We start from the raw sequence: 25488 nt of genomic DNA, 5'->3' as shown, positions 1-25488 counted from the left end.
GGACACATTACAAAAGAGCAACAATGACACACACACACACACACACATACGCACACACACGCTCAGAAACACACACACACACATACGCACACACACACACACACACACACGCACAGACATGTATATCTACATATCTATATATATATATAGATATGTAGATATAAATCTTTAAAAAAAAAGAAAAAAAAAATAAAAAGCACCTCAACGCGTACACAAGCAAACATCAGCCACAGCAAGATGACCCGCACAGACACCCACTGCTAAGACGCCTCGCCGTGCTTTGTGAAGACCATGGATGCGATCGGCGCCAGGCTCGCTTCCTTCGTTAGCGCCTTCTTCAGCGCCTCGATCTTGTCCGTTGCGGACGCATCGCTCACCCACACAGCGAGGCGGTTGTGGTACTTTCGCTTTGACATGACAATGCCCGTCACGAACGGCTCCGTTGGTGTGTCCTTCTTGTCTACACAGTCGAGATACTCGCCTACGGTGGCCATCAGAACATTCTCCCATGCCTTGTCGAGGTCCGTCTTGGCCTCCGCCGCGCTGCCGTCGGCTGCCGAGGTGCCGCTGGTGTTGTTGTTGCTGCTCCGACCATTGGCGCTGGTGATATCAAGGTTCACCCAGAGCTTGCCGCCCTTCTTGTTTGCCGGGTCCTCCCACATTGGCTTAACGCCTTCCTGAAAGAAGTGGTACTGCGAGGAGGTGCGCAAGGCATGCAGAGGCTTCATGTACCTGAGCATGACAAAGAACTCCTCCACGGAGTGCACGGTCATGATGGGAACCAACGACATCTCCCAGTTTTCAGTGTTGTACGTAGACGGGCTATCGTACCAAAGTGTCCAGGCGCGCTGCAGCTTGTGCAAATTCGCCATTTTGTGGGGAGGAACTGAAGACGGGGCTGACATGCTGTAATGCGAAAAGAAGAAGAGGGGAGGGGCACGTAAGGGGATATCCTGCGAAGGCGATGATCTAAGACGACTGATTCGTTCAACCCGAGTAATGCAACAACCACGACAGAGACAGCGTAAAATAACAAAGTAAACCTTGCAAAGCAGCTGCAGCTGAGGACTAAGATATACACCAGAACACGCAGACGGACAAGAATGATGAGGAAACAGGCTCTCACACGCGTGAACAAGCTCACGCAGAGGCAACGGAGAAAGAGAGAGAGGAACAACAAGCGTGAAGAAGGCGAGGCACCACCTTGAGCCTCGAGAGAGGGCAGTGCGTGTGCTTGAGTGTGTTCGTCGGCGCGAGGGAGGAGAGGAGAGAAGGGGTACGCCAACGTGCAAGAGGAACGACAAAAGACCTGAACGGGTGACTGTCTGCGGAGGGTGATAGTGGGAGAGGGGGGAGTGCACAAGTAGAAGATCAGGAAAACAGAACGGTCTACAACGGAGACGCAAACACACGCACACACACACACAGGCACGCAAACACGCACTTCAAACGCCACCGTCACCACCACCTCTGCTAGCGCGGATAAGGCGCGAACACAAGAGTGAAAATCAAAAGAAAAAAAAACAAACAAACAAAAACGGAAAAAAAAGAGCGAGGGAGAAGAGGGGAAGTTACCGAAGAATATGCAGACGCAGGAGAAAAAATGAAACAGAAAGTGTGCGTGAGAGGGAGTGTGACACAGCTCGCGAGTAGATGAGCAAGGTGGCTGCGTGTATGCTTGTCCGCGTCTGCGTGTTTGTGTGCCTGTCCGGGGGCACCGGGGTGGGTGGATTGGGGACAGCTACTGCGACGGTGTGTTCACCTCTGGTTCGTCCCTCTTTTCGTTTTCCTTTTCGTTGTTTTCGGTGCTCGTTGTTGGTCGTTGCCGCACCAGAGCGCAGAGCACTCAGCGCGCCAGAGAAAAAAAAGAGCCGAGGAAGCAATCACCTCCACCAGGCTCGTCAACGCACAAACACACACAAAAATTAATAAAGGTAAGCGCAAAGAACACACACACACACGCGGGGAGGGAGAGGGGGAGGGGGAGAGAGCAGAGGAGCGGAGGCCGCGGAGGAGAAAGGAAAAAGAATGTCACCAGATCCGGTCGTATACTGTGCGGCAACAGCACCCTAGCGTTGGGGGGGGGAAGGGAGTACGTTGCGATGATAATCGGCGCTTGTACGAGTGCACGTGTATCTGTGTTGACGAGTGCGCCCGTACGCGCGCGTGTCTCTGTGAGTGGGCCAAACTGTTTCACACACACACACACACACACACACAAAGAAGCTGGAACGATTGGCGGTGAGGGCGACAACTGCGAACCAGGGGACGAGATGTGATACGGAACGTGTTCAGGTGAGTGCAAGAGTTGCTGAGCTGCTCGGCAGCTGCACTTCGAAAAACGCAGAATAAAAACGTTCCCTGCTTTCTTTCGCTTGTCTGCTTTGCTCCTCGCTATGTGTTCGTTCAACCCGTTACTGGCGAAGAAAAAGAACCTTGCGTAATCCTTTCCTTTCCGATTTTCTTTTTCGTAATAAGAGAAGAAAAGGGCGGCTTGGGTATGAGGGGCGACGAGGGGGCTGAGTGGGTGAGTAGGAGGAGGGGCGTTGCGTGATTACGGGGGAGTACGATTAGAGATGAAGAGGGGAACAGAGGCACTGCTGTGGGACACCACAAAAGGTTCTGCAAGTAATGGACTAATCGTGAGGAAGAGAGCCGGTGCGGGTGATGCACAAAGATGGAGGCCGGCTGCTCTTTCTCTTTCTCGCACCCTTCCTGATTCTGTTGTGGTTTTGTTTTCTTCTTCACCTTTCGTCGTGGTTACAGACGTGTCAGTGAACGTCAGCGCGTGTCTGTAAGTACAGATAGCGCCGTATCGAGCTGCTAAACCGGTGGATTTTCCTTTTTTTCGGGTGAGGTTAGGAAGAGGTCTCTCTTCGCGCCTCTTACAGAACGTTTTCGCTGCTCTCGGCTAGTTGATGTGGTCGCGTGAGGGGGAGGGGGGCGGGTGGGGAAAAATGGATGGGTGGAGTTATCTCGCCGTGGAAGCTTCTGTTGTGAGCGAGTGAAATGGTGCACGTGAAGGAGTGTGGCTGGGCGAGAGAGAGAGAGAGAGAGACAGAGACAGAGAGAAGGCGAGGAGGGGGGATGAAGAAGAGCTGGTGAAAGAGAACCAAAAAGACCCGCTGCATTCGTGGCAGCCCCTCGAGCGTGCGCCTGGGCGAGTGTGTGTCGGATAGTGTCCTTCCAGGATCGCCACATATGAGGGAGGGGGTGGGGGCAAGAAAACAGGCCGCGCTGCAGAAAACAGTGAGCACTCAAATCACCACCGTGCAGATGAGTCTTCAAGTAAGGGGTCCACCTATACCGGCCAAAGTAGAGAGCCCGCATCCTCATTGTGCACTATTCGCCTACACTATGAGATCCGCCACCCCCACCTCGCGCGCTCCTGCTGGCGAGTGTCTTCGCCGTGAACGCAAGAGTCATTCTTGGGATTCAGTGTTCACATGCTACCATTTCCTTGGTTTTTCTTCCGCCTTCGACATTGCGCAGGGCTGCACCTTGAGCCATGTCAGGGAAAGATCTAGGGAGGGAAACGATGCGCGTCTGGTGCAAGCTGAGCAAGCGCTCATTCAGAGAAGAGGGACCGCGACGCCGAATGGGTCAGCTAGACACGGGAACCACAGCGCGCGACACTCCTCTGTTCTTCTTACGTGGCCACATGTGCTTCCTTCGCCCACCCCACTTCCTTTTCGTTGGCTTGCTCACAAAGTAGAGACATTCGCCCCCATATCGTTATGGATATGCATAGATGAAAGCTGAGAGAAGCAGAGAGCATTAGAAGAAGGAGAAAGACCTACAGGCGTGGGCAGAGAGAGAGAGAGAGAGCAAGTGTGAGAGCGAGAGAACAAGAGAGTGCAAGAGCTTCAGTGCGGTATAAAAGAGCCGTGCATCAGGACACACACACACAGACGCACACATGCACACAACCAAAGAAAAACTGATAGAAAAAAAACATGGTCGTCGATAGGAGAAACACAGGGAGAGGTAAAACGAGGGAGAGGAAGGGAGGTACGGGGGCGCGGATAATACACAATCACCAGCCGCCTCTTGTTGAAAACGCAGCAGGGGCATGAGACGGCGAAGAAGACACAACGCAGAAGCGGGAGCCCAAACCTTTCCGCCCACTCGCGCGACCACCTCTTTGGCAAGCCTGAAGCTAAGCAACACAAAGCAGAAGGATGAAACCGCCCCGTTTCTGAGTGGTGCAGTTGCACCCCGCGCTCATGTCGAACTCGTAAGCAGGCTGGCATAGTACAGCACACGCCTTGTGCTTCTTCGTGCACGTCCTTCTCTTTCTTTATGTTTTGCAACACCTCTACCCTGGTGTGTGCTGAGACCCCCGGCCCCACAGACATCTTGTGTTTTCTCATTGATTGGCTTCAGCAGTCGAAAAAACTCGGGTAGTAAGACACCCACCTCGACATCCTATACGTTGCAGGCGCCGTGGGGGTCGGGGGTGGGGGCGCCGGCCTTCTGTGCGGAAGCGTTCTTCACGGCGGCCTACGGTGCAGCGGCCATTTGTGGATGCAGTGGAAGGAATACTGTTTGGAATGGGAGGGGGCGGGGATAGAGAAAGGACCGATTCTTACAGAAAAGTGATAGTGGGGTGGTGGTGGTGTGGGGGGGGGGAGGTGCAGCGGAGGAGTGGTGGAGAGATGGCTGAACGAGGGAGCAAAGACCCTGCAGAAAGAAGCGATGTGGTGACTGTGCCCTTGCGCGTGTAAATGTTCACGCATGTATGCATGGGAGAAGGAAGATGAGGAGAGGGGTGGGTGGGGGGTCCATGGCCGTTTTCCGTAGAGCAGGTGAAAGAAGGCAGACGCTAAGGGGGGGGGGGAGGAGCGGGCGAAAAGGGACACCACGACAAACGAGAACGTGCATCCGCAGAAAAGGATATGGCGCCAAATAAGGGGGAGATAACGACGTCCAGCAGGCACGTCGAGAAGGACGAGAAACAAAGGTGAACGCTAAGAGAGGTCGGCCATGCGGGGTGGGGGCGATGATGACGTGCACAGCATGCGGCTGCCGAAAGCACCCCCCACCACACACACACACATACACATGCATGCGACTCTCGCCGAGTGTGTACGTGTGTGTGTGTGGGGGGGGGTCGCGCGCCGTTGCTCCATGATGCTCGAGCACTCAGCCTCGTGTGAGTGAAGGCGTGTAAGCTCAGGCAGAAACGGCGTACAAATCCCCTTACGCCAGAAGAGAAACGCGCATGGCTGCAAACGATATCAGCTATCCTGACGTCCTTGTGCATCCCCCTATTCAGGGACCGCGCCCTCAAGATGCAGAAGGTGCACAAGGCTGCCCTCGTGGCGCGCGACCGCCACTGTTACTTATGAACAAGAGCTGTCGTGAGCACCAGATGTACATGTGCGCACGTCGATGGATGAGAATGCGTACTCGCATACACATGCAGAGGTGCACAAGCCGCTACGCCGCACCTTTCTGTTGTTCCTTTTTTTTCTTTCCCATGATCCTTTCTGGTTTCGCAGTTTTCGCACGTTTGCCTTTCGCTTGTCTTCGGTAGGATCTTGCACAGCCGGAGCGAGGCAACGGCCCGAGCTGCAATCCCACGGAGGCACACACACACACACACACACACAGGGAATGCAGCTAGTCAGCCATTTACGCCGGCTCACGTTGCACCAGGGAGAAGGACCGATGATGAGCGTAGGACAAGAGTCGCCAAAAACGATCGCAAGGATACAAGAGAACAATTCATGGGCATTCGCACAAGAGAGGATGGAGAAAATATAGATGGGAAACATAATACAAAATGAAAAACGGCAGTCCTATAAGTACACACTCCGCCCGTACGCCTGTCGTCATCTTCGTTGTCTCCCCTCCTCGCTTCGCTTCGTGCTCCTTCCTCTGCATCTTGCGCCTCCCTCCAACGCATGTTGTTCCTCTCTTTTTTTTTCTACCTGCGTCCGCTCACGACACGCGAGCACCACCAGGGAGACTTCTGTCCTGAAAGACAAGGCGGAGAGGAGCCAACGACATGAGGGCAGCGAAGGGGGGGGGAGGAGGAGGGCAATCGGGGAAAAAAGCAGCCAAAAAGAAAGGAGCAAGGCCCACACAAGATTGAAAGGATGGAGAAGACAGGGCGGTGGAAGGGGGGGGGAGGAAGAGGAGGAGAGGGCGTGTGTGTGGTTGTGTGTGCGGAAGGTAAACGCGAGGGGAGAGAGACGACACTGGCAAGTTCGAAAATGTGGTGTTGGTGCTTGATGTGGGCCTCTCATTGCTATCCTCTTCTGTCTACTTGTTTCTTCTTTATATATCTTCGTTTTTTGTTCTCCTGTTTTCTTTTCGTTCTTTTCTTTCTTCCCTTTCCCCGCCTCTCTGCCTCGTCTGCTTGTGCCTCAACACATGTCTACGCATGTGTGTATGTGTATGTGTATGTGTGTGTGTGTGTATGTGTATGTGGGGGAGGGGGGAGGGGAAAGACACACATACACGCACACACATGCACACATGCACAAAGCCTAGACGTACATATACATACACGCTGAGAGCAGGTGGGCAACGAAAGCTGGAGAAGAAAAGCGCGCGATGAGGCAACATGAACCGCAATCTAAACGCACACACGCACGCACACGCACACGCACACGCACGCACACGCACACGCACACGCACGCCTTCCTTAACCGAGACGAGGTAAGGGAGGGGGGGGGATAGGTAAGTGAGGAGGAAACGAAAACAAAAACGAAAATAGGAGAGAGAGAGAGAGAGACAGAGAAACATGCTCCATGTACAAAAACAGAGAAGTGGTACACAAATGACTTCTGGTCCGACAAAAACGTACACGGTAAGCGAAGGACGAGGAAAAACAATCCAAGAAACCGACATGACATAACATCATGGAGATGGAGGAGGGAGGAGAGATGGAGGGCAGATAAATAAAATCTCTATGAATTTGACGGGGAGAAAAAAACGACGAAAAGAAACAACAACGAACAAACAAAAAAATGAAGCGAGAAGATGCAGGAGGGGAGTGCACTAACACAGAAAGCGGAATGAAACACGTCAGCGTTCCAAGCGTATGCGTATGATGATTGTGTGCGCAGAAGCCATCACCTATCGTGCCCCTACGCGTGAGCGACACGGGGTTGGAGGAGAGGCAACCGCAGCCAACCACAAAAAGAAAACGCTGGAACGATCTCTAACAGCGATGTGTGTCGGCCTCAGCATTTGCATTCTACTTCTTCGCCGCGGCCTTCGTCGCGCCGCTCTTCTTCTTCGACCCGGTGCTCTTCGCCTTCTTGGGCGCCGCCTTCTTCGCCTTCTTCGGCGCAGAGGCCTTGGGCGCCGCCTTCTTCGAGCCGGCCTTCTTCGAGCCGGCCTTCTTCACAGCAGCATGCGGAGACGTGGCCATTTGTGGATACGGTGGAATGGGTACTGTGGGGGGATGGGAGGGAGGAGGGAGGGGGTAGGGGGTAGGGGGTAGGGGGGAGGAGGTGGTGGGAGGTGGTGGTATAGGAAAAGCGAGGAGGAGGAGGAGGGGGAATGCAGTAGGTAGCAGTGGTGGTGGAGAGAAAGAGAGTAGGTAACGAGATGGCAGAACGAGAAATCTATAAAATTGTGTGCGCGTGAGAGGGTGCCGTGACGCACCAAAGGGGTTGTTGTTGTTGTTTTGTGCGCCACGTACGAGTGTGTGTGTGTGTGTGTGTGCGCGCGCGAGGGTGATGTGGTTTTTCGTCGTCGTGGTGATGGCGATTGTGAATGAGGGGTGTTGGGAAGTGGGTGGCAGGCGAGGAAGAACCACACGAGAAAAGGGCGTGGGGTGTATGCCGCAGCACGAAGAGAAAGAGGGGGGGGGGCGCGCAAACAACGACAGCAGCAAAGGTACGAAAAATGCCAGAGCGGCAGGGGAAGCGAGTGGGGTGGGAGGGAGATCCGAGGGTAAGACAGAGCAAGCGACCCACGTGACACTGGACGCAGAATGGTACAGCAGGGAGAGAGTTGCGGACAGAAACTGGTGTGCAGGCTGGGCGGGGGGGGGGCAGAAAAGGTCCGCTTGCCACCCTACGGCAAAAAAAAGGCCACAGGCAGAGCCGCTGGCCACTTCCCACGCTGCATTGCCACTCCCAGCGCCTTCGTCCCTTCCGCTCCCTGTCCTCATCGGTCAAGGCTCATGAACGAAACAAGTGAAACACGAGGTGACGGTTGGGAGGCCGAGTCAGCGCAAGCAGCGTGTGGAAGACGCGAGGCCGCGTCGATCTCCCGCGAAGGCACACACACACACACGACTAGGGCGCTGCAGCGAGGCTTGCGCCTGCCTTTCGTAGCCCGCCGTGTGCCCCCCTCCCTTGTCTGCGCACGGTGGTGCCAGTGTGCCAAAGCAATGCGTTTGCCCTTTCCGGCCCTTTTTAACTTCATTTTCGTTGCTGTCCGCTTACTTTACGAGAAAATGGAAGGTGCGTGTGTGTGGGGGGGGGTAAGAAGAGGGTCTACTAATTACTGCTATCACGAGAACACGCTTGACGGTATGTGTGTGCGTGTGCTTGTGTGGGTGGGTGGGGGGTCTGAACACTATCGACACGCCAGAGCACGCACATGTGGGTGTCTGTCATGTCTCTCTTGGTGTCCCACCACATCGCCATCATCTTCGACTCCTCCCGTGCCCCTTTTTATGCAGTCCAGGCCACGACCGTGGTAGCTGCCATATCGGAGAGAGAGAGAAACGTGCTATAGGGCTGAAAGAGAGGGAAAACGTGCGAGTGGCCAGGAACTGCTTTTCTGCTTCAGTGGTGATCGTCCAGGTGTGACCACACGTAGCGGTGGGGGTCTAGCACCAAGTCGCGGGCGTTGTATTTGATCTGCATAGCCGGGTACTCGCCAGCCCAGGCTCCGATCGCGAAGATGAAGAACATCCACCACGGATCGCGGTTGAACTGCGCGAAGCGGCGCGGCACGAAGCCACCGAGGAACATGGTGTTGCTGGGGTTGTGGTGGACGTATAAGGTGAGGCGAAGGAGCGGATCTCAGCAAAACGTGATCAAGAGAAAAACAGCGGTTTCGTTCGATAAGACTCAAGTGTTCTTCTTAGTGACATTGTGCACAACGAAGGTGGGAGGGGGGGGGGGAAGGGTGCGGACAGGGTTCGAATGAGCCGAGTGCAGCAGATGTTACCATCACCACACGAGGAGGGCGTCGCATCCATTGCGGAAGAGGACACACGCGTGAAAAAAAAAAAGAAGCGAGGGGCGTGACAGGGCAAGCGGAGGGAACGTCAATAGGAGCTGGTGTTCATGGTAAAGCAGAGGATGGCATGGCTTGAAAGTATTCGAAAGACGTGCGCCGGCGTACCATCGGGTGTGGCACTTTGTGTGCGATGGACACGGTGGTGGAAGAAGAAGGGAAACCGACCATCACCTGACGCGCGCTCTTGCCTTTGACGAACGCTGACGGCTGCTCTTTCTTTTTCCCTTCTTGGTGTGTGCGTGTGTGTTTGTGTGTGTTTGCAAAACCGTGGTGATGGTGGTGGGCCTATACGCTTCATCGTCATTCCTGACCGTGCACAGTCATCAGCGCACCTGCGAGCATCCCTGAAAATCATCACCCACACGGTGGAGAGTGGCCTCCGTGGTTTGCCCCCGCTACGCGAGCGGGTCCAGCACCGTGCGTATCAACTCTTGCTCGTTTTGTGGGTTGCGCCGCACCCGCCAAATCACATTCCACGCCGCCACCGAGCGCTCCTCTGTGCGTGGGTCACTCGAGTCGCTGTTCCCGACGCCATCACTGGTGCCGAGATGTGCCAGCCGGACATGCATCATGCTGACCTGCAGTAGGTGCTTCAACTGCACTTTTTCCAAGGCGCGAAAATCGCTCAAGTACACCCTCAGCTGATACATCATACCGGGCGCGGCTCCAGCAGCGCCATCCAGTGGAGCGCCTGCTGCATAATCAGAGGAGGACGTCGATGAGTCCGACGCGCTGGCCGCCATCAAAAAGGCACCGTTTGCCGCGGCGGTGTCCCGTCGTGCCCACGGGCCACTCACAGGGGTGAGCGGTAGCAAGGTCAGCGTCGTTTGCTCCGACGCCACATCCGCCACAAAGTCGACGGAGACGCCCAAAGAGCTGATGAAAGACTCGAAGTCGGCCCCATCGTAACGCTGGAAGTGGAAGGTGAGAGAGAAGGAAATCGGCGCCGTCAGAGGCGCCGATGAAGGGGCTGCATGGGTTGCGTCATGCCCAGCCGCAAGCAGCCGGAAGTTGTCCAGATGGACTGCGGAAGAACAAGCGGACGCAGCCATTGTGTGGGAGAGGCGAAAGGGGCGCGCCGCGCAGAAAACTGACGAAGAACCGCCTGTGCTGTGACGGAAGCAACCGCGCGCCTGTGCTCCGAAAGACAATAAGTGCAAGGGAAGGCAAAACGACGCAACCCGCATCACGGGAGAGAGGGGGAAGGATGAGGTTGGAGTGAGCCCATGCCGCCGACACAACAGCGGTAGGGAGCGAAAGAAGCAAAGAGAAGGCAAGAGGGTGAGGCTTGCGAGGAGGATGAGGAGGATGGGCCAAACAATGACCGGGCTGCAGTCTGCCCCCGCAGCTAAAAGACGAGAGGGGGCAACAGAGACTCGTTTCGAGCTAGATGCGCGCAAGCGCCATACTAAAACAACCGGACTCGATCGTTTCTCACTCTCGCTTCGTATCGCCGTTTCTACGACGCCCTCTCGAACCGCTTCGGCGTGCACAGCGCTCGTGCAGTGATATCACCAAGTCCCGAGGGGCGGCGGCGTGGTGTTCGCGAGGCGACGGAGCAAACCCTCGGTTGGTGAGTACGCGCACTACTTCACTGATGTGTGTCCGCGAGCGTCAGTCCGCTGCACGGCTGCGTGCTTTGGGCGCACGCGCGTTACCTCCTTTTACAGCTCTTAACATGGAAGGACGTCTCTCACGAACGCCTTTGCAGAGGCAAATCACGCACAAAGTCCTGCACAGAGTGAGGGACTTGAAGAGAAACAGACATACACACACACACACACGCACACACACGCTGCGCCGGCATCACAAACCCCCCTCCACTTCGCCTGAAAAAGAGAGAAGAAACGCCGTGTAAAACTCCCCTGAGGACGACACAGCGGTGGTGGCGGTGGGAAGAAGAGGGGGGAGTGTGGTATACGAAATCAAGAGAGGCGGGGCGCAGGAGTCGATCCGACAAGCGAAACCGTGGACCCGCCTGAGCGACCGCTGAAAGGCCGCCCTGCACCGGTGAAAAAAAGGCACACGAGGCCTGAGTCACACGGTGCGAGACCGTGCTGATGCCGAACGAGAATTATGAGCCGTTTTTCGGTTTAACACATTTCACAGGCTCGACACCAGCATCGAGTGCGTGCGCTGCTCGCAGTAGCGAACGGCGACAGCGACCGCTACGGTGGCCGTTGTGATGGCTATGAAGCGGTTAAGATTGCGCCAGAACATCGGGTACGCCTCCTGATCCGGCAGCGCCTGAGGACCATGCATACCGGGAAACATCTTGACAGTGTGAGGGCGGGGTAAAGGGGGGAGGCGGGCGGAAAGAATGCTAAAGCCGCAGAGGGGAACAACGATGGTGGAAGGAGGGAGTGCTCTTCGTGTCGACGCCGGGGAGCGACAGATGTTCTTCGTCGTGTATAGGCGTCTCCGTCTTCCGCCTGCTTCAGTCTTTCACGGGCAACCGAAGAGAGAGAGAGAGGGAGAGAGAGAGAGAGAGAGGGTGGGGGAGGGGTGTATTGCCTAGGGGAGGATTTCGCAGATATGTGGCATATAAAAGTAAAAAAGACAAGAGGATATGCACACAGCCTTGTTGCGTGCGTTTGTCGTGTGCAAGCTGCGTTTCGTGCGAGTGTAGGCGTACTGTGGTGTTGCCGTTTGGGTTGCGTAAGAGGGTTGGCAAGAGGGGAGGAGGAGGGGGAGGCAGGTGCATGCCAGCAAGTCCCGTGAAATACGAAGAAACGGCAGAAGAGGAGGTCGGAGCAGCGTAGTGGTGTGCTCCACAGTTTGAGGGAAACACCGATGAAGTATCAGCATGCGCGAGCATACAGCGCAAGAGAGAGGAAGCGCAGAAGAACTCGGATCCGATCGCTTGATAAGCGAATGAGTTGAGAAGCTCCAGGCTTCTGTGCAACAACCTTTGGTTTAAATGCACTCTCGTCATTGAGCATGGATACCGTACCTCGCTGTGCTCTGCAGCCCACACGAAACCGGGCATGCCAGTTATCATCAACGCACTCGGCAGGCAGCCACCGGGCGCGCACATGCACATCAAGACGGATCTGTGTGCGCGGCTCTGTGCAGATCGCCTCCATTCACGGTGGCCTTGCCCCTATTCATGTCTAACTTCTTTGCGTTTCTTTGTGTCCCCCACCCCTCCCCCTCCTGGTCGGCACGAGAGCAGGGGGAGGGGTGGGGGACGAGAAGGACGAGGAAGGGGGGGGGAAGAAAAGAGGAAAACCGTGACGTCGAACATGGAAAAAAAGACGATGTCAGTGGGGGAGGAGGGCTGAAATACACAGTATGGGAGGAAGGGGAAACAAACACACAAAATGGTGAGTGGTGGGAGGAGGGAGGGAGGGGGAAGAGGATAAAAAGAAAAGAGATTCGAAACCCACCCCCATGCCACACAAGAGAAGGAGCATAGACGGATGCAGTGAATGAGGGGTAGTTACGACGGTCCATGAAGTCAACGTTGCCCTTTTTTGTCGTTGTACGGCTTCCTTCTCGTTTTCTTTTCTTCCCGTGTTTCACTTCCATTCTTATGTTCCCCCTTTTCTTTTTCGCTGCAGCAGGAGACGGTGGTAGACTCTCCGTGAATGGCCTTCTTCCGGTGTAAGATCCTCAAGCACGACGCCCTCGGGCTTTCTCTTCCTTCTGGTCTCCCTCTTTACTTGTGTGTGTGTGTGTGTGTGTGTATCTCTCTCTCGTCTCTTCGCGAGCGGCAGCGAAAGACGTTCGCGTGCGCATGCCTGAGTGTCTGGACTTTGTGGTTTCTACATCATGCAGCGGTAAGGGCACTAGACGGGTTTTGTTTCCAACGTCTTCCAGCGGCCGCATTGAGCAGAACCCGTTCCTGAACACGGCCACCAAGAGCGCAAGAGGAACGCACCACCCGCCATCAACAGCGGATATACCGGAAAGCACACTAAAAAGAGGGCGCATAGGGCGGTTGCCAAACGCGGTCTGGTGTCACCATCATCCCACCGACATTCCTCTTGTAGCGTCGCGGCTGCACTCAACAGGGTGTGCAGATGATACGGAGGAGAAAATGACAAAAAAAAACGGCACAGAAGCACGACGGAGGAAGAGAGAGAGGAGAAGCGTCCATTAAACACACACACACACACACAACACAACACAACACAACAACCAAGTCAACAGCGGATACAAACAAAAAGGGAGGAAGGGAGGAAGGAGAGAAGAGCTTTCAAAGGTGTTGACACGTGCACACGCGCACAGCATTGTCATGAACATAAAGCCGCTCCCCTCCCTCCTTCAGTCTGGTCGATTAAGCCACGAGCGTGTACTTCTCATGTATGGTGACTCAACGGCTCAACTAGCCACCTTTTGTTCGACCATGCTCCCTTCACCCCACCCCACCTCCGCGGGGAAATATATACAGCTTCGTGCCGCACACGCGTTCTTCTCTAGTGCCTTGCCTGCTCCACCGCACGCACGAGCATGCGCATAAACCGAGGGCGGAAAAAAAAAACTCGCATCACCACAGCGAGGAGGCGCAAAGGGTGGAAAGGGCACAACGAGCAACCAAGCCGTGGCTTCCATTTACAGCTGGTGTGCAAGGCCAACGAGGAACATCAAGAGGAGCGGAAAAGAAAGCCAAACAGTACCATTCTCCCTCGTTTCTTCCGCGTCGACGGCCAGCACGACCGTATTGCGATACATTGTCCACACAAAAAAAGGGGGGGGGAGGGGCAAGCGTTCAATCCACGATAGAAATAATGAAAACCGGAACGAGAAACAGAGAGAGGGGGAGGGAGAGAGGAGCGGAAAAGAAAAAAAGACGACAACAATAATACTAAGTACAAAATGGCCGTGTATCTATCTAGCTATATATATATATGTACAGATAGATAGAAACTGGCGCACGCATACGTACACAACACGCACGCAGAGTCACGGAAACGAGAGCAGAGAAGGGGGGGGGGAGGAGCACACAACCAAAATAATAATAATAAAAGGTAGTGCGTCGTACCAGATGATCTCACCAAGCAGTCACTTGCTTCAAGACAGAGATATGCGCAATGCCATACGCACACACAAATGAGGTGCTCCCCAGGCATGGATCGAGACAAAGGCGTGGGTGTGTACACATGTGTGTCCCAGTGCGCTATCACGTTTTCGTGTATTTTTTTTTCGTTTCGTTTCGTCTTTCCGCCCTCTTCCTCACGCCGCCAGGCAACTCGCACGTGCTGGAATAAGGGAAAAGAAATACGAAGCGGGACAGAGCAAAGCATATTTATACATGCATATATATGCGTGTATACACATACACAAATACATCACACCTCAACAGGGAGAAGGTGGCGGATTTGAAATGCGAAGTTGGCTAAAAGGATACTTGCCAATGCAATAGACGACCGGGGGACTGCGTGGTCGTGTGCATGTTGCGTGGGGTGAGGGTAGAAGAATTCTCTGTTCAAAGAATGCTTCCTTAGGGAGATACGTCGTGGGCAAAGATTTTTTTTCGTGCTGCTACTGCTGCTGCTTGTGCGCATAGATGAGCGGTGCACAGCCGCAGGGGATGGGTGGACACGAGGAGCAGACTCGTCTATAAAAACAAAAGCACGACTGACCCAAAGAGAAAAAAAAAACAAAAAAAAAATGAAAAACGGTATCATCAGTGAGCAGAACACAAGCGGGCACAGACGCACTGATACATCGATGAGGCTTGAGTGTAAGAACTAACACAATAGAAGAAGACGAAGAGAAAACGGGAATAAAACACAGAGAGAGAGAGAGAGCTAGCATGCTTCTCTATCCCCTACAAGAACATGCTTGACGGGTGCGCTCCCACGCTACTCTTCCTTGACATATTCGTCTTCTTTGCGGCACTTGCGCTCTCCCTTCTCCCTTGCAGACGGCGTAGCAGGTTCGCCCCCCTTCGTCCCGGTTCACAGGGATGTCCGTTTTTATTCGTTTCGCTTGCCCCTTTTTTTCCCGCGAGCGAGCGGGAAAGACAACGGCAGTGACTGTCGCATGCTTCACACACATACAGACACACAGCTCCCTCCTCCTCCTCCTCCTCCTCCCACTGCATGAAAAAGGAAGACACATATCCACGAGACATTAACGGAAGACTTCCTTGCGCTAGAACACAAGAGGGAGAGAAAGCGAGGAGAAACACGACACGGACAACATAAAACGAAAAAGTCCATGCCGCCAGCCGCACCCTTCAGCGCCCGTGCTCGTTGTGCCCAATTTTTTTTTGCCTCGCTTGGCGCCCATGTCTCGCGTTCTTTTTTTCCGTTCCTTCAGTACATTCCCAGGCAACGCAGCCTTCTTGTCCGATGGAGACTCCCTTCTCCTCCTAAAAACGTCAAGTGCGGCGGCTTATTCCTCCTGTCTTGCGACACCTCGCCGCCGTTCTGCACTCTTGCCGCAACACGGCCCTGATTGTTTCGCCGTTGTCAAGGCCCTCCTCCGTCTTTTTCGTTTCTTTCGGCTCTCCCCTTCGCACCACCGCCGCGCAGACACACACACACACACACACCAAGCAGCGACCGACCATCTACGCTGCCCTCTTCGCTGTGGACGCCGCGGCCTCGCAGGCCTGCTTGCGCTTCCGCGCCTCCTCGTCGTCCAGCAGTACGAGCTCCATGCCAGGGTACCCGGCCTCAGCGCGGCGGCGGTAGAACAGGTCCTTCAGCGACTGGAAGTACGCCTCCGACACGCGCCGCATGTCATCGGGGTTGTTCTCGTCCGCACCCTCGGGAATAGCAAGCGGCGGCCCCACCACAAGCGTCAGCGGCGTGCGGAACGGCAGAGGCAGACCGAATCGGCCAAAGGGAATCACCGGGAACGGAAAGCCCAGGAGCTTGAGCGAGAGGCGCTGGATGCGCGGAAACTGCAGCATCCCCAGCACGTTGTTCTCCGCAAAGCACAGCAGCGGCACCAGCGGCACCCGTGACGCGATGGCTAGCCGTATGAAACCAGTGTGCTGCGTGATCAGGATCATCCTCTCCGAGCTTACCTGCGCGCGCAGCATCTCCGCCTGGCCACCCGTCACGATAAGGACGCTGTTGCCGCGCGCGAGGCTCGCCTCCACAGAGCGCCGGCTCACTGACAGCGCACCGAGGCGCAGGTTGAAGTCCCGCAGCAGTGGCACGTTCAAAACAACGCTCGCGACATGCGTCGACACATAGCGCTGCGCATTGACGCCGACCTTGAGGGCCCACTCCGCCGTCAGAGACGCAAACAGCGCCGTGCCGGGGAACACGCCGTGGGGGTGGAAGGAGAACAGGTATTGCGACGTGTCGTCCCGCATCTGCACGGCGGGGTCATCCACAATCACGCGGAAGTTGAAGTACTTCACCGCGTCGGCAAACAAGTAGTTGCGCGCGAACTCCGTGAAGCGCAGGCTGCGCTGCGACCCTGTGTGGTACGGCTTGCCCGAATACAGCGGGAGGTACCACAGCAACGCGCCGAGCACCGCGCAGTCCACGACGTGCACGCCAAGCGCGCGCGCCATCCCCCACGACGGGCCGCCCACAACGTGCAGCATGCACCTCTGGTACGTCAGGTAGCCGATCACAGCGTACACCGCAAGCTTCAGTGCAAGCCGCACCTTCTTGAAGTTGCCCGCCAGCAACAGGGCAAGCGCGCCGCACGCAAGGAAGAGGGTGCTGTGCCGCGGCGCCAACACACGACTCGCCGTGCACGTGCATGCGCCCCCTCCCCTCCCCCTACGAGGGCAAACGGTCGCGCGCTCCCACTGCAGCGCATTCCTGTGCCCGGAAGCAGTACGTGAAAAGGGGATGGGGCACGCTAACCCACTCGCTGCCGCATCTGACGGTGAAGGATAGACATCGACGACAACGGGAAACGAGGGAAGCACAAAAAGGAGGGAGAAGGGAGAGAGTAAAACGAGAAAGTGGATAGAGACGCATCAGCGGAAGTGCGGTTTCCCCCTCCCCACTGCGCCCAAGAGCATCCAAGGGAAGGGGAGGTGCTGTGCTGACCGCTTTCGGCAACGCGCGCGGGATCATCGCAGTGCGCAGGGTTGCATGCATATGCACATATATATATATATACATACACATACACATGCATCTTTTTTTTTTGGCTGCTTCTCTGCTTTCTTGTATAGTAACATTTTGGGCCGAAGGAATGAGGTGGTGGAAAAGGAAACATAGCAAGACGGAAACAGTTAGAGGTTTATGGATTGGACGGAAGCGAGATGACGACCACTGGCGCGTGCACATGTAGCTGTCTGTGCGCACTCAGGTTTGCTCGAGTTACTCTGACTCACAGAAGAAAAACGCAAGGCTAGAGAGAGAGGCCCCCTCAGGCGGCATGTATGCCGCCTGCTGGCACTTCTTGGGTCGCTCACAGCATGAAGAGAGAGGAGATTTGGGGAGGAGGAAGAGAGAATGAGAAAGAGAGAGAAAGAAAGCAAGAGACGCCACGCAAAAGAAAGGAAAGAATGGAAACAGAACAGAAAAAAGGGGGCCACAGTGTATCATCATCACACTTGTCAAACATGCCAAGAGAGGAAGCATGAACAACAAGGGCAATGACGAGGAAGGAGCCACACCGAGGAAGCAGGGGAAAAGGAGAGGGATAGAGGGAGAGCATGCATGTGCGTCCGCCGCGCACACCTCCAATATAAAGCGCGCCAGACGGACGGCACAGTCCACCTATCCCATCTCTCTCCTCACACCCTTCCTTGCTGCTCGGCTGGCTCACTTACTACACTTTGCATCCCCACTAGTCACTCATTCAACCACGCGCGCACACACACACAACCAAGGAGGGGATGGGGGAGTGCGCGCTTCCATATGAAGCGTCGGATGCGCTCATTACCCGTCCTCCTTTCCCTCCGAGTCTGCAACGTCTACACGTCGCCCGCACGGTGCAGCGATGCACACGCATGAGCAGCACAGTCGCAGCTGGAGGAGCTGCACGACAGCAACGAAGCGGCAGAAGCGCAAACAGCACCTCAAGAGGCGGGTATGTCCCCATGTTTCCTCTCTACTCTGTACTGCGCTTCACTTTTTCGGCTGCCGAGTGCGCTTGTCTGCCTGCCGTCGACTCACCTCTCCGCCTTCGTTTCAGCATCTGTCGAGTGGCTCTACGAGTGCGGCCGTATGCCTGTGGGCGTGTGTACGTCTTTCACGGGGTTCACATGCCTCAACCCTCGACACAGAGACATTGCACATGAGCACACGCACACAGGAACGACCATCGCTCGAGCCCTCACTCGCTCAGCACCCACAGAGAAACAATACGGCATCGCCTCAGAGAGGAAAAGAAGGCAGCATCAACGCGGAGGAGGGGTGGGGAGATAAACAAACGAACAGCACCAGCACTATCAACACCAGGCAGCACATATACATGAACATTCACGTGGATAGGGCGACGGCAGCCCAACACCACACACACACACACAGATATATGCAGCCATCTCGGGAAAGGGTGCACACATAGGCACCACCGCCACACGCTCAAGAAAAGCAAGCACACCCGTCGTGCGTGAAAGAGAATCAAAGGCAAGAAGAAAAAAATGAGAGAGCAAGAGAAGCAATGAGAGAGAGGAGAGAGAGAGAGAGAGGGAACAGGGGCCTTTACAGTGGACAAAGTCGGGCGCAGTGAACGCGGGTAATAAGAGAGAGAGAGAGAGAACAAAAAAGGAGGAAAACAGAAAGCAACAACCGCAAACCACCACAACACCCGTAGCTCTAACGGAGGAAGAGCGAAAAATCACGGAAAACACTGAGTGGCCCCTCCCCTCCCCTACCCCCCCCCGCCTATACGCGCACATACACGCAGGCATGCGGCAGGCAGAGGCAGCTCTGCACGCGCTATATAGCACTGAGGGCGAGGAAAGAGACCCCGCTTATTCGCGTCCGCGTGACACCGCCACCGCTGATTATCGCACCGCCTTCGCTCATTCCCCACACCCACACACCAACCAGACGTTCGGGCAGGGGCGGACGTCGCAGGGGAGGCAGTGAGCAAAAGAAAAGAGGCGCCAAGAGCAGGTGCAGAAAAGTGCACAGCGTAGCCCACAGGATCTTGTCCTAGGAATGCTCCCCCACCTCTGCCACGCTACTGCAGCGCGCGAGTACGGGTTCTGAGATTATGCCAGGGCGGCCTGGCCTTTGCTCCCTCTTGGCCGCGACGCTTTAGACAATGCCAACCAACAACTACATAGACCAACGTATTCGTTTTTTTCGCCACTGCGCCCATTATATGCCACCCACGAGCAAGTCAGCAAGCATGCACACGCACAACCACGGCTCCACCTTGCCTCTGCTGCACCACAGCAGCACCCTCTGGTCGCCAAGGACGCACTGCCTGCCGTGGGCATCGGGGTCATGCGTCGTGCCGGCTCTCCTTGCCCTTCCCCGTCCCTTCCTCTGCTACGTGCTGCGCGACGGGTGCCACACAGGCCTGGGTGGCATGCATGCCTCGATCCAACACGGGCCGCGTCCAGAGCCATGCTCGAGGGCGGAAGCGGTGGCGTCTGCCTTGCGGGCAGTAGAGGGGCTACCCAGGCGCATGTCGGATGAGCTCAGGAAGGGGGTTGGCCACCTTCAGGTCATGGCCCTCCGAGACCCTGCGTACTCTGCCTGTGTGCCCCAGGCGTTGTCCTCTCAGCCGCTTCCAGCCGCGGCATCCCGCAATGCGGTGTGGGGACTCGCCACATGGGAGCCTGGAGGGCTCCGTGGTGAGCGTCGGGGTGCTCTCCCCATGCTCCCCGCATCTGTGCCTCATCGGTGCAGACGCGGTCGGGTGTAGGGGACGCCGCATATCTCGCACACATGCGCTTCTGGGTTGATTCGTATGGCCCTCTTCGCGCCTCCTATCGTCAGTCACTCTTGCCCTTCCGATATCGGGATGCCTTTGTCTGGATGGCACACACATCACGCCAGCTGTGCTTCACAGCGCCGGCGCACAGTTATAGCGAATTTCGCATCGTGGTATACGGTTTCGGACGACGTTTGCCGCCTCGGGCGGCCTGGTGTCTTCATCTGCCATTTCCGGCGATGCCGTGGAAGGCGTGTCCGGCCGGCTTGCACGCATGCGCCGCGACAGGTTCGAGCTGTCATTGAGTCCATGGCTGCATGAGGTATACCACGTTCACCTGAATCCGCTTGTCTTTCACAGGAATGAGTAAGCCAAGCGGAAAAGGCCGGTGCGCACGCACGAGTGTGCGCAGAGAGAGCTCACAACCTGTCGTTCTGAATTTAGACAGGGGAGAGCCACAGGCACCCGGCGAGAGAAGCCCGTGCAGCGCGAGGGCTATGTGTGTAATCAGGTCACTGCCTGCAAGATAATACCGTGAAGTGCAGTGTCTGTGGGGTTTTGAGCGATCCGCGAGAGCTGTGTGCCATATCCGGCACGACGCCGGGTCATGCCGAAACCCGGATGAATGAAGATAAACAAAACAAACACACACACACACAATACCAGCGTCCGCACGCACGTGGGAGAAATGGCCCACTAATCTCCAGTCGCTTGCCCTGCGAGCTTTCCGTCGCGTGTGTACAGAGACACCCCAGTTTGCACCACCACTTTTCACACAACACCGAACAGAAGAGACTTCAGCAAACACAAAAACACCGCGAGTCCAGCCACAAGGCGGCCGTCAGCTCTGAGAGACGATTGCTTGCTCTGCACTCCAACCCCCTCCCTCCTGTGCGACGCTCCTGTTACCCACAAACAACACGAAAGACATGCAGGGGCACGAAAAGGTGAAGAAATGCACGCACGCAGAGGGAGATATGGGGAGGGAAAGAGAGAGAGAGAGAGAGAAGCGGGTGGCGAGGCGTGCGGAGAGCGCCCATAGGTGCAGCGCGCTCGGTGGCCGCGCCCAAAAACCACTCCACCGCCGCCTTTACCCCTCCCCTCACACTCTCCTCCACCTCTTCCACACGTGTGAAGCGAACACGCAGTGAACACCGCAGACAAGCACGGCTGCATCGCCGCTGCTCAGTGGATCTCGCCGTAGATAGAGGCAACCGTGCCGAAAACAACAGCAACCACGCCGGCGATCAGCAGCAAGTACGTCGAGACGTAGTGAAGCCAGCCCACCTGCTGCAGGCCCCAGTTGCCGGCGTACATGATGTACAGAGCTGGATAGATGAACCCCAGGAACCCGCCGCAGAAGCTGCCCACAAGCCCAAACACGACGTTCACGTTCGGGATGAACAGCCCCAGCACAAGCGCAAACACGGAGAGCCCAGTGCAGATCACAGCGTTCAGCCAGAACGGCACCGTCCGGATGTCCTTGAACATCGGGAAGTGCCAGCTGAGGCAGTAGTACACCGCGTCGCGCGACGGCTGCATGCAGATCGCAAACCCAACGCACATCTTCACGCCGATCCCAACGTACGCGATCGCAACAAGCACGTCGCTGCGCACGTTGTAGTGCAGCAGAATCGAGTCCGTGATCTGCTCGCCAAACTCCAGGTACCCGAACATGCCCGCGAGCACGTACAGCGCACAACAGACCACCTGGCTGATCGCTAGGTCCTTCGCGATCCGCCCGGGCGTCGGGTTCGGCGTCTCGCGCGCCACCTCGAACACGTTCGTCTGTGCGAGGAACGCGAACAGGATGCTCGAGAGCCCCACAATCGCGTTGTTGCCCGTCTTGAACATACGCGGCTGGTGGATCGGCTGCCCGCTCTCGAACCCGTTCATCGCAGAGTGGATCACGATGGTAGCCACAAAGTTCATCATGCACGACACGCCAACGACCGAGAAGTAGCGCAGCGAGTTGATCTCCTTCGGGATCGACAGCGGCAGCATCACGCACGACCAGATAACGAACACAAGCACGCGGTTGCCCCACGCCGACCGCACGAAGCTGTTCACAGACGGGTCGTCCGTCGCGCGCGACAGCAGGTCGCCTGTCGAGATCACGTACGACACGCACGACCCAAAGCAGAACATCCACAAGTGGAACGCAGCAAGGTAGTCCCACCCGCGCCCAAGCAGCCCGCGCGCCAGCGCCTCGTACGAGTACAGCCGCCGACCCGTCTTGTCCGCCGCCTGCATCATGATGTACACCGAGTACACAGTGCTCATCGTGATCGCGATCAACACGATGACCGACATGACCACGCCCGTCGCCTGGAACGTGGACGGCAGCGCAATCACACCGGAGCCCAGCGTCACGGCGCCGAGGCTGTACGCGTTCGACAGCGTCCCGCCGTGCGGCACAGCCTTGTTCAGCAGAGTAGTGAGCCGGTTGCACGGCCGACACCGCGTCGCGTCCACCAGCTTGTCCGTGCCCGGCGTGATCGGGCGGTCCACCATGTCTTTCACCTGCGCCTCGCCCACCTTGTTCACCATCACCGCGTCATCGCTGAAGGACGCGCCGCCCTCGCTGACGCGGTCCATCGGTGTGTCCGGGGAGTGGGTGCTCTGCATTGTCGTGCCGGCGCAGCCAATGCTGTCTGCAGTCAGTCGTCAGTGAGAGGGAAGAAAGCGAGCGAGGGGGCGGGGGATGCGCCTCAGAGACGTCGCCCTGTGAGCAGTGTGGAGGAGACAGCCAGGGAGTGCAGTGCGATGCTCGCCCAATGGGAACGGTGGAAGGGTGGGGCGGGGATGGGGAGGAAAGAGCGCGCGTGAGTGTGTTAACGGGGCGGTTGTGTCGCCACAGTGAGCTGGTGTGTGGAAGGAGCCCTGCGTGCGTGCGTGTCTGTGCAGGCGAGAGAATGGGGGGGGGGAGCATAGGCACAGAGCAGGCAACAGGAGGGGGAGAGAAAAGACAGGGAAGTACAGGCGCTCGAGAAAGAGTGTTCAGCGGCAGGCGGGAGCCGCTGCATCGAGGGCTTGTGTCGGTCGAGCTGGTCGCGTGCAGCCGGCACACAGAGCGGTGCACAGGGGCGCCGCGAGGTACCTATCTACTTTGTGTGGTTGCGTTCGGTGTTGCGCCTCCCTGCCTAGACCCGAGGGCGCCGTTACAATCCACGCGCACATAAAGAAAGAGGGAGACCGGGCAGGGGTGGATGGCCTGTGATGCGCTGCGTCACAAGCCAGCGGAGGAAGAGGTGGAGGAAGTAGGCGCACCGTCGCAGCTGATCTGCACCCGGCAAGCACGTCTCTCTCAGTGGGAGGGCCACGGCGCGAGAGAGGAGGCGGAGAGAGGCAGAGCGGCAGCCGCACAGCAGCACGCCCTCACACGCGCCGCTCGGGGTGCGTCGGCGACATTTCCACCGGCACGTCGCGATCGCCGGACGCGCTCGACCCCGTCTCCCGCTCCAGCAACTGCACGATCTCGCGCACCGTGTCCCCGACCTTCAGGTCAAAGAATTTCACCGTGTGCAGCTGCCCGTTCAGCACGTGCGCGTCCTCCAGCTCGGCAGCAGTCAGCTCGTGGTAGTCCTCCGCAGCGATCTTATCCATCAGCGAGCGCCACCGCCGCCGCTCCGCGTGCGCTGCGTGCGCGCCCAGTGTCGTCACGTCGTACGACCCCACGGGGCTCTCGCCGCGCGCATGCGCAAGGTAGGCCTTGTACAGCGGCGCGGCGTCCTCGGCAAGGTGCGCGGGTGCCGCCGCCGTCGCAGGAGGCAGCTCTCCGGCACCCGCAGCCCGGGCACGCGCTGGCGGCGCATCGGCGACAGCCTCGCTGGCCTCCCCCACCTCCGCAGCCGCGGGCTGCGGAAACAGCGGCGGAAGCGCGTCGATGATGTCCTGCACTACGTCCGTCGCGCTCCCCGCGCCGCCGGCACCGCCAGCTGCAGCAGCCACGAGAGCGCCACCTCCAGCGCCAGCCTCCCCCCGCGTCAGCCGCGCGCCCACCTCCGCCGCATCCGCTGCGCGCGCACGCAAGGCAGCCTCCTCCGCCTCCAGCGTGTCCAGGTCCAGCCCCAGGAAGCGGCGGTAGTACACCTCGCGCGCGTCGACCGTATCGCACCCGTGCAGCACAGCGCACGCCTCCATCAGCGAGAAGTAGGGGTGATCGTCCTCACCGGCGCCGGCGTCGCCAGCGGCCCACCGCTCGATGCGCTCGCGGAAGAACGTCTGGAAGCGGTCGCAGAACCGCATGCGCTGCTCGTTGAACAGGAAGCGCGCGCTCTTCACCTCCCGCGTCGTCTCGTCCACGTCCGAGTTGAACAGCACGCGGTCGCCAGCCTCGCCGCCACTCCCAACAAGCGCGCCGCGCCGCTCGCGGTTCATCACGCCCGCGAGCTGCTGGCGCGCCCGCGCAAGCTCCACGTCGCTGTACGCCAGCGCAGAGATGTCCGAGGCCATGCGCGTGCGGTGCCTCGACGACACAAATTCGCGGTGGATCATCATGTTCGGCCCAAAGTCCTCCTCGTACTCCACCGTGTTCGCCGGCGGCATCGGCCGGTACGCTATCTGCAGCGCCTCCTGCGCGGTGATCCCGTTCGTCGGCGCAGCGCCGCTGCTCGTGTTGTTCGGCGACCACGCCGTCTGCCCGTGCTTGCGGCGTGCAAGGCGCAGGGGCACACGACGCAGCATCGCGCAAAGCCCCGCCGTTCGTGCTGCCGAGGCCAAGCGTTCCACCGCCAGTCACTGCGGGGTGAGAGAGAAACACAGGGGAGGCGAGGCACAGAAAGTGGGCAGGTGGGATGATGGACTCGGCAAGCCGGCACACGTCGGGGAGACGCACGCGCGGCACGGGCGACGGGGGAGGGCGAGAGAGAGAGAGAGAGGTCGATGGGGGTTCGACAGCGGCCCGCATATGGAGTGCACCAAAGAGTCCGCGCATGCGCGCCGCCGCCCTCTGCCACCTGGACGGCGGAGCGTGGCCTTCGCGCGCAGCACCAGGCAGGAGAACGCCTTGCCTCAGCGGGGGACGGGAAGGGGGGAGGGGGGCGGTGAAGAGGGTGCAGTGCATGGCGCGCCTATCACCCTCTCAGAAGACTCCGTTCTTTAGTTCTTGTCACGTTAACGCACTCTTATGCGGAAGCACGCGTCAGGGAGGAACGCAAAGACGCAGAGAGGCAAGGGCGCGCAGCGAGCCTACACCCAACGCGAGCATTCATGAGAAACACGCCAGGCCACAGCAGCGGACAGCAACAGCCGCACAGCCGTCCGCGATCCCGCCATCACTGCGAATCCCAGCGGCAACAGTAACACAGCACCCGTCTACGCGCAAGCAGCGAGGTCCGGGGAGGAGCATCACTGGGGGACGGCAGGCGTCGTGCACAGATTGCATTGAACAGAGAGAAGACCACCCATACAGAACGGGAGCCCAGCGGCAGTGGTCCTGAGCATCGCTGCGGTTGCGTAAGGAAGGCCGAAGAGGGAGGGAGGCAACAGGGAGGGAGGGCAGCTGTC

The 25488-nt window shown here is 57.6% G+C and overlaps 6 protein-coding genes across 6 annotated transcripts; all 6 read right to left on the bottom strand.

Annotated features, from left to right (window-relative positions):
- Window positions 1-260: 260 nt before the first annotated feature.
- EIF4E1 (putative eukaryotic translation initiation factor eIF-4E) lies at window positions 261-905 on the bottom strand (the record flags this gene model as incomplete). The annotated part of the gene is made up of 1 exon (XM_003721922.1): window positions 261-905. The coding sequence occupies one exon, from the start codon at window positions 903-905 to the stop codon at window positions 261-263; it is 645 nt and encodes a 214-aa protein (XP_003721970.1).
- Window positions 906-7210: 6305 nt separating this feature from the next.
- LMJF_27_1605 (ghistone H1 like) lies at window positions 7211-7387 on the bottom strand (the record flags this gene model as incomplete). Its single annotated transcript, XM_003721921.1, has 1 exon — window positions 7211-7387. The coding sequence occupies one exon, from the start codon at window positions 7385-7387 to the stop codon at window positions 7211-7213; it is 177 nt and encodes a 58-aa protein (XP_003721969.1).
- A 2224-nt stretch (window positions 7388-9611) lies between these two features.
- Window positions 9612-10403, bottom strand: LMJF_27_1600 (conserved hypothetical protein; the record flags this gene model as incomplete). The annotated part of the gene is made up of 1 exon (XM_003721920.1): window positions 9612-10403. The coding sequence occupies one exon, from the start codon at window positions 10401-10403 to the stop codon at window positions 9612-9614; it is 792 nt and encodes a 263-aa protein (XP_003721968.1).
- Window positions 10404-15739: 5336 nt separating this feature from the next.
- Window positions 15740-16732, bottom strand: LMJF_27_1590 (putative diacylglycerol acyltransferase; the record flags this gene model as incomplete). Its single annotated transcript, XM_003721919.1, has 1 exon — window positions 15740-16732. One exon carries the CDS (start codon window positions 16730-16732, stop codon window positions 15740-15742), a length of 993 nt encoding a protein of 330 aa, XP_003721967.1.
- A 4433-nt stretch (window positions 16733-21165) lies between these two features.
- Window positions 21166-22608, bottom strand: AAT24 (putative amino acid transporter; the record flags this gene model as incomplete). Its single annotated transcript, XM_003721918.1, has 1 exon — window positions 21166-22608. One exon carries the CDS (start codon window positions 22606-22608, stop codon window positions 21166-21168), a length of 1443 nt encoding a protein of 480 aa, XP_003721966.1.
- Window positions 22609-23358: 750 nt separating this feature from the next.
- Window positions 23359-24666, bottom strand: LMJF_27_1570 (conserved hypothetical protein; the record flags this gene model as incomplete). Its single annotated transcript, XM_003721917.1, has 1 exon — window positions 23359-24666. The coding sequence occupies one exon, from the start codon at window positions 24664-24666 to the stop codon at window positions 23359-23361; it is 1308 nt and encodes a 435-aa protein (XP_003721965.1).
- Between the last annotated feature and the right edge of the window lie 822 nt (window positions 24667-25488).

This window comes from Leishmania major, chromosome 27 (assembly GCF_000002725.2).
Source record: "Leishmania major strain Friedlin complete genome, chromosome 27".
Classification (NCBI taxonomy): domain Eukaryota; phylum Euglenozoa; class Kinetoplastea; order Trypanosomatida; family Trypanosomatidae; genus Leishmania; species Leishmania major.
This window is presented reverse-complemented; position numbering and strand designations above follow the sequence as displayed.